General features: G+C 35.3%; 1 protein-coding gene across 1 annotated transcript; it reads left to right on the forward strand.

Moving 5' to 3' along the window:
- The first annotated feature begins 612 nt into the window (after positions 1–612).
- Positions 613–1,410, forward strand: LOC121987148 (F-box/kelch-repeat protein At1g80440-like). The gene has a single exon (XM_042541042.1). It carries the CDS (start codon positions 613–615, stop codon positions 1,408–1,410), a length of 798 nt encoding a protein of 265 aa, XP_042396976.1.
- Positions 1,411–8,879: the final 7,469 nt, after the last annotated feature.

Consider the following 8,879-nt stretch of genomic DNA (forward strand, 5'->3'; position numbering starts at 1 on the left):
TATTTAGAAATTGGTTTTTTTAATATTTTTAATTAATTTTAAATGTGTACCGAATATATAAAAAATATAATATAATTAAAATTAGAAAATAAAATTATATATGGATTTATAAATTAAATTATAAATAGATTTATAAACCCATCAAAATTATATTTGATATGTTATTAACACACTAATAACAAATTTATATTTATCGGATTACTCATGTTAAAACAAAATCAAGGTTGAGTTCTTTCCTGATTCGACACCAAATCCTTTCCCATGACTCGCCGCGTCAGCTTAGACAAGGCATACGTGGAATACTTATCCACGTCGAATCCTTATTTACCAATATATCATCCGCGGTTAGATTAAATAGCGCGTGTAATTATGAACAAACTATTACCATTTAGATTGAGAATATAAAATTTGATTATTATTTTTTTCGGCTAATATATATTCAGGATTAATTATTTATGGCATGGAGTTTCTCTATATTAATAATTAATTGGTTAAACGAATTATTTTTTCCATAAATAATTTATAGAAATATTTGCCCAAAATATTTCTTTCTTAAAACGAACTCGATTATAACTATATTAATCAGCAAACTCCAATTATCATCGGGCGACCATGGAGACCGAGCTAATTCCAGGACTACCGGACGATGTCGCTCTGCAGTGCCTCCTCCGCCTCCCCTTCTACTCCATCTCCGTTGCTCGAGGCGTCTGCAGGCGATGGAGGCGCGAACTCTCAGCGTCGTCGTCGTTCTATCACCTCCGCAAGGCTGCCGGCCTCGCTCGCCCCGTCTTCATTATGCTCTTTTATGATATTCCCTCGTTCCCCCTTTACAGGTGGCGTCTAGCCTTTTACGAGCCAGCGACGGGATCCTGGGGGGTTCGTTCGTTGACAGACGACAGCCTCCGCGGCAAGCAGCACTGCTGGCATGTTGTGGTCGTCGAGCGAGAGCTGGTGCTGGTCGGCGGATGGGATGAGTCAAACTGGAAGGACACCGCGGAAGTCAACATCTATGATCTAGTCACCGGCGACTGGCGTCCTGGGGCTCCGATTCCACGCCCCATGCAGGATGGCTGCGACTTTGCCGTCGGGCCACAGAACGCGTTCGTATCCGGTTGGAAGGACGATCTATCGTCGACGTTAGTTTATGACACGGCAACCGACGCATGGATGGAGTGCCACGTGACGACCCAGGAGCCGAGCTGGTCCCCGTGGTTGGGATTCATGTCGGCCGCCGACCTCGCCGCCCACGAGGAGGAAATGATGTACGAATGTCGGGAGAAAGATGAGGACGAGAAATTGGAGGTGGTCACATGGTGCGACGGCGACAAAGCAAACTTGTGGCGGAGCTTGGGATTGTCGTCGGACAACTTATTTAATTACCGCCGACAATTCTTTGTCTTCCTATTCTAAGAGGACTAGTACTGAATTATAATATTAAGTACGAATAAAATTTACACTCAAGAGATGTAAGACATAAAAGATACGAAGTATCAAAACTTTTATAAATAAATATTTATAATGTTCTTGACCGTACTTTCAGACTTCCGACCATACCTTTTATGATATTTTATCTTTATAGAATTTAAGGTTGATTTTTTTTTTTTTTTCAGATGTACATGATATGCATGATATAAAATTTTTGGCATATCATAATCCTAGGTATAATCAATCTCATGAATAATAATTAAAAACTAACTGTTCCCGGCAACGAATCCTACATGTCAAAATTAACCGTTTCTATAAAAATATTAAAATATGGGGGAAAAAAATAAAGGAGCATTTTTTTTTTTTGCAATGGAATCAAAAGGCATCCATCCCACCAACCCCTTTAAATGATTTGGTTGTTTTTGATGTTATTATTTTCTTATCACATACCTTGTATATTATATACAATGTTAAAAAATAACAGTTATGGATTCTTAAATACTATACGGGGTAACAATTTTAATTTTATAGTTATTACAATATAAATTTATCTTATTCAATAATATTTATAATATAGTAGTTATTTTTCATAGCTGTTATAACTACCATAATGGTTATGGAATAATGACTTCTACTTACTTTATTTGTATAATTGATTGATGTGATTAGATGGTAGAAGATAATATTATGAAAATAACGTAACGAGACAGATGAAAGACGGATAGGGTGGTGTACCTTTTTAACTTTTACCTAAAAATTTATAATAATCAAGAAACTCCTGCCACAGTGGTCTAGCTAATTTCGAACCACTACTAGTACCTCCTCCTCCTTCTTGCTTTACGACGATGGTTGAATTGGTGTTGCAACGATTCCCTAGCATGGAAGGAGGCCAAAGGTGTTAGGGTTAGTTGGCTTCTTTGGAGGATGCCTAGATTGGTGTCACAAGATCAACTATTAAAAGTAGCTGCACTATTGAAGCTCTATTTGAACTATAGGAGTACACTCGAGTTCTTTTAACCCTAGCTACCAATGGACGATATTGGAAAAGAAATGAGAAAATTAAACGAGTACAATTTCATAGTCCCAATGGTAATTAAGTTTGGGTTGGGATTTTGGGAGTCTAATAGAATACCTGAAACTAGTAATAGAACACCTGAAACTGGCGACGTATCCTGTTGGCTGAAAATTAAACCTACGTTTAAATTAGATTAATTAGATTGCAAGGAAAAGAAACATTTAAACTTGTAAAAACATGATTTTTAAGATAATTTTATCGATTTTATATCGTTAACAAAAGGGAACCATTTTGAATAAAACGATATTATTTTGAAATGATTTTAGATTTGTACTTTTCTATGAATGATTTATATTAATTTGTTATCTTGTGTTTTATTTATCTTTTGGACTTAAACTTTAGACTTGAATTTATTTTTATGGTGTGTTTTTATGATAAATATTTAGTTGTTTAAAAGTTTAAAATTATGAGTAGTTTATTATTATATGAATTAAAATGTTCTATATGTAGATTTATGTTATATTTTGATTAAAATATTTAATGATCAATTACAAAGAATATATCAAGTTTTTTTTTAAAATTGATTTAAAATATGATGTAAAATATTACGATTTTATGATTCAATTTTACGATTTAATTTTCTGACTCTCTAATGATTTTACCTAAATTCTTGATTTTGATAACACTTGTCCTTATTTTCTATTTTTCTCCATCACTCGTACCGGAAAGGAGTTTTATTTATCTCCTTCCATATCTGGACTGACTCGGGTTACTGATGTCGTTCCGTATTTTTTTTAAAAGCTTTCCAAATTATTTGATTTTTTTTCCAAACAGCTAAAATGCAAGGTGCTAAGTGAAAAATATTCTCAAAGCTTCGTTAATGAATGCCCTTAATCTGCCACCCAAGGAATATTGTTTTGTTGTTTCTGCAGCGAGGAATAATGGCTGCTTCTATAATATTTTATGGATAATAAATTCAGATATATATAAAAACAAATAGGCAAAAAAAATCCCATAATTGTTAAAATCATCAAAAAAAAAAAAAAAAAAACACCTCCTATGTTTTAAAAATAAAATAACATCCTAATGTATTTCTTATCCTTAAATATTGTATCAAGTATATCAAATTAAAATAAATTAGTTCAATTTAATTAAAAATATTATATATACATTACTTTTATAGTAAAAAAAATCATCAATTAAAATTATCTAAATTTAATTAAATTATATATAATGACTGCTATTGCAAGTGTGTTCAGTTCAAATTAGGTAATTAAGATTAGAAAAAATAAAACATAATCAAAAGATGTTTAATTTAATTTAGGTAATATAATAAAATCATGTTTATTTAAAGGTTCTAGTATATATTCTAGTGTGATATTTTACCATATTATTCTTGGTTTAATGATCATAATATTATTATTATTATTATTATTATTATTAGTGATATATAAATAAATAAATAAAATTAGATATATTTTTTTATTATTTTAGAATATTTTAGATGATTCTGTTTTAGAATATGTTTATTTAATTTATTCCAACTATAACTAGAACTAGGAGTGATTAATTTAATTAACTAAAATTTTAATCAAATACTTAAGTTAAAAAAAATATATCATCTTCATCTTCCTTTGTCGTCGCCCACTTGCCGCCTGCTGCCCACCACTATCCACTACTGCCACCTCTGACCGTTGAGCTATCGCTGCTATCGCTGCTATCGTTGATGTTCGTCGTTGCCCACCACCCACCCTCTACTGCCCACTACTGCTGCTGCTACCTTCGGTCGTCACATGAAGCTTTGTGTGTCGTCACCCTCTACTACACACAAGAAGGAATGTTGTGCTGCTGCAGCTACCTGCTGCCATCTCCGCCCACCCTGTTGTTTATCCAACACTACCTGATGCCTACTACTGTCACCTCCGGCCACCTCTCCTCTAGGTGCTACACGAAGTTTCGCGGCGATATGCTTGTGCTACCACCTACACACCGTCCTGTTGTCGATCCGACACCACCCAACTCACTTGATGGTTGTGATCCTTACAAGGGTAATTTTGAAAAAAAAATTGCTCAACCTTTGGAATCGAGAAAAACCTTGAATGGTCGATGATTTTCTAATTCCAAGTCGATGCCAAGATTGACGACATTGGCTGACGTTTCAGAATCGAGAAAAAAATTTGAAATCCAAAAAAATCTCGAACCAAACACAATTATTATAGATGGATAACTTTGGTGGTAATCTGCAATATCTCTGAACTAAACATGTCCTAATAATTTTAAGTTGATTTGAATATTTTTAAAATATTATATATATATATCAAATTAAACTCGATAACAGAAGAACATGAAAACAATCACACGATTTAAATGCAGAAAATGTACAAAACTTTCCTTTTTAGCAAGTTGCAAGTAGACCTGCCACCGGTCCAAATCCAATTCAGCCCAGGACTTAAATTGGATCAACGGGCAGATTATCCGTAAATGACTTGGTTCAATGAATCTGGTCCGTAAATGACCCACCTTTAGACGAGCCAATTAAGGGTTGGGTCTCAAATAAATTGGTCGTTGATGGTATGAATCAATATGAATTAACTCATTTACATTAAAATCGTGCAGATGGTTCTATTGAACGTTACAAAGTTTGTCTTATTGCTAAAGACTTTAATCAATAATCAGGTATTGACTTCAATGATACTTTTAGTCCAGTCGTCAAAATTACAACTATCAAATTGCGCTGTAAGCTCCAATTAATTAATACGCCAATTAGATATTTCCAATGCTTTCCTTCATGGACACCTTGAAGAAACTGTTTATATGGAGCAACCTCCTGAATTCATTTATCCGCAACTTTCAACACATGTATGTCAACTTCAGAAATCTATATATGGTCTTCGACAAACACCCCGTGCATGGTTTCATCGTCTATCTACCTGACTTCATACTTAGGAATTTTCTGTCTCAAAAACAGACTTTTCCCTATTGTACAAATGTCATGAGGAATTTTCAATATTTGTTCTAATTTATGTGGATGATATATTAATAACTAGTAGTGATAAAAATGACATTACTACTTTACTACATCTTCTCCGTCAAGAGTTTCCTATTCGGAATCTTGGCAATACTCGTTTTTTCCTTGGCTTAGAGTTTCTCTCACATTCTAAAGGTTTGTCTTCTCTCTCAGAGCAAATACATTATTGGGCTCCTACAACGAGTTAAAATGGATGGTGTATATCATATCTCCACACCAATCGTTGAGGGTGGTTTCACTGCACCTTCATCCTCCTCTTCGATGTCTGCCCCCAGATCTACCGTAGTATTATTAGTGCCCTACAATATGTTACAATTACACGACCCGATATTGCTTTTACTGTGAACCGTGCCTGTCAATTTATGTATGGTCCTACTGAACATCATTGGAAAGGTGTTAAGCGAATTCTTCGATATCTTAAATGAACTATTCTACATGGTTTTCTTTTATATCGTTAGTCTTCACGAGAGTTGATTGCCTACAGTGATGCAGATTGGGCTGGATCTCCCGAAGATAGACGCTATATTAGTGGATATGCAATATTTTTTTTGACGAAATCTTGTTTCGTGGCTTTCAAAGAAGCAACCTACAGTCTCTCGCTCGAGTACTGAAGCTGAATATAAAGCTATCGCTAACGCAACGTCAGAATTTATTTGACTACAATCTCTTTTTTCAGAATTACACTTTTTTCCAACTACTACGCCTAAAATATGGTGTGATAATATTGAAGCAACTTATCTTGCGACAAATCCTGTTTTTCATGCTCGTACTAAGCACGTAGAAATTGATTTTCATTTTGTTCACGAGCGTGTGGCGACTCAACAACTTTCAGTTTCTTTTATCTCTACATAAGATCAAATTGCTAATATATTTACTAAATCATTATCTAGATAACGTTTCACCAAGTTAGTACTCAAACTCAACGTTCAGGCACTCCCGTTGAGTTTATTGAGGGGTAATGACAATAATGGAAATAATCTTTAATTGATTTCAATCAATTGAGATTTATTATATTTGACACACAATCAAGATCGACATAAATTAAATAGGAAAAATAATATTTCCAAGTCTATTATATTGCTATGTTTATAATTATTATGATTGTATGTCTTATTTAATCTTTCCATTATTGTGTTGGACAATTTGTATAAATAAGTCTATTGGTTTTAGTAATAAGATTAACAAAAAAAAACTTTATATATATTAGTTCTTTTCTTACCTGTTGATTTCAACATGGACGATGTTGGAAAAGCAATGGGAAAATTAAACGAGTATAATTTCACAGTCTCAATGTTAATTAAATTTGGGTTGGGATTTTGGGAGTCTAATATACCTGAAACAGGTGGTGTGCCCTGTTGCCTGAAAATTAAACCTACGTTTAGTTTAGATTAGATTGCGAGGAAAAGAAATTGGCCTTGGCATTGTTACGGATTCTCTTGTTCTCTGACAACCGTACCATGTGAATCATCAGGAAGAAAGCTGGAATTAAGCCGTGTTTGGATCAATCAACAACTGAATTTACTGTATCATATTACTCTTTGATGGTTGAATGCTATTTATTGGGAGCATGTTCGTTGGCACTCGATTTCCCGGGTGGTGATCATGATGATGCATCGAAAGATGATTATATTAAACCCCAAGGGGGTGTCAAAGCCATTCAAAGGCTGGAACTTCGTCAGATCAGAGATCATCAAATGCTTCGTCGTGAATCGACGCAATAGGTTCAAGAAGAAAGCAAGGGAGAGGTATATACAGATACATAGGCGTTAAACACATGATAAAATATTGTAAGTGGAATAAACTCCGAGAGAATTAGAGAGAGGCAGGATGAAGGAGGCTTACTCCTTACTTTCTCCTTCGCTCGACTGGAAAGAGGTTTTATTTATCTCCTTCCGTATCCGGACTGACTCGGGTTACTGATGTCATTCCGTATTTTTTTTAAAAGCTTTCCAAATTATTTGATTTTTTTTACAAACTGGTAAAATGAAAGGGGCTAAGTGAAAAATATTCTAATAGCTTCGTAATGAAGTGCCCTTAATCTGGCACCGAAGGAATATTGTTTTGTTGTTTCTGCAGCGAGGAATAATGGCTGCATCTATAATATTTTATGGATAATAAATTCATATATATATATATATAGGCAAAAAAAAAAACTCCCATTATTATTAGAATCATCAAAAAAAAAACACCTCCTATGTTTAAAAAATAAAATAACATCCTAATGTATTTCTTATCCTAAAATATTGTATCAATTATATCATATTAAAATAAGTTAGTTCAACTTAATTAAAAATATTATATATACAATGCTTTTATAGCAAAAAAAATCATCAATTAAAATTATCTAAATTTAATTAAATTATATTTAATGACTATTATTACAGAGCACAGATCTCTTGGACCATTTTTTTGTGGTCCAGGGGATATGCCATTTGTATTTATGGTCGGATCGTGGTCGCGATTCGACCGTAAATTGTTGCGATCTCTTTTTGGATTCACCGTCCCCACAAGGTTATAGTTTTTTGTCGGAGCGGGCGGCCGGAGGCCGCTCGGAGGCTTCCGGTGGTGGATAAGTGGCCAGGTTACTGGGCGTCGAGTGAGGGTGTCCTCCGGGTGGCCTTTGGCCTCCTACTCCGAACAAAAACTATAACTTGGTGGGGACGGTGAACCCAGGAAGGGATCGCAAGCATTTACGACCGGATCGCGACCACGATCCGGCCATAAATACGAGTGACACATCCCTTGGACTATAAAAAGTGGTTCAAGAGATCCTATCTCACTATTACAAGTGTGTTTGGTTCAAATTAGATAATACAAATTTAAAAAAAAATAACTCGGTGCACAAAACTCCCATCTTGCGGGGTCATGGAAAATATTCATTATACGCAGTCTTACTCTGCTTTTTGTAAGAGGATATTTGGTTTAATTTAGGTAATATAATAAAATATGTTTGTTTGAAGGTTTTAGTACATAACCTAGTATGATATTTTATCGTATTATTCTTAGTTTAATAATGATAATATTATTACTAATAGTTCATGCTGTGATGATGAGGGGCCCCACCCTGCTTCCACTGTGGAGGTCAATGGAGGTCAAAGTCAAACGGTTAACGGATGGACGGTCTTAGCCGGTCGGATGGACGGTCTTGGCAGGTCGGGCGAGGCATATTCCGACCGTGGGTTAAGCACCGACCCACCGTCTCCGACACGGAGTAATCAAATCGATGCTCAAGGGATGCGCAGAAGCCGAGCCGAGCGGCTCCTCCGCTCGGCCTAGCAACAGACTCGACATTAGCCGAGTACGCGAACAGTGTAGTGAACAGCCCGCCGAGCAGCTATCCCTGCTCGACCAAGCAATAGAGCATGTGAACAGTGCCACAGTGGGCTTCCGGCCAAGCGGCCATCTCGCTCG

The sequence above is a fragment of the Zingiber officinale genome, chromosome 5B, assembly GCF_018446385.1.
Source record: "Zingiber officinale cultivar Zhangliang chromosome 5B, Zo_v1.1, whole genome shotgun sequence".
Classification (NCBI taxonomy): Eukaryota; Viridiplantae; Streptophyta; class Magnoliopsida; order Zingiberales; family Zingiberaceae; genus Zingiber; species Zingiber officinale.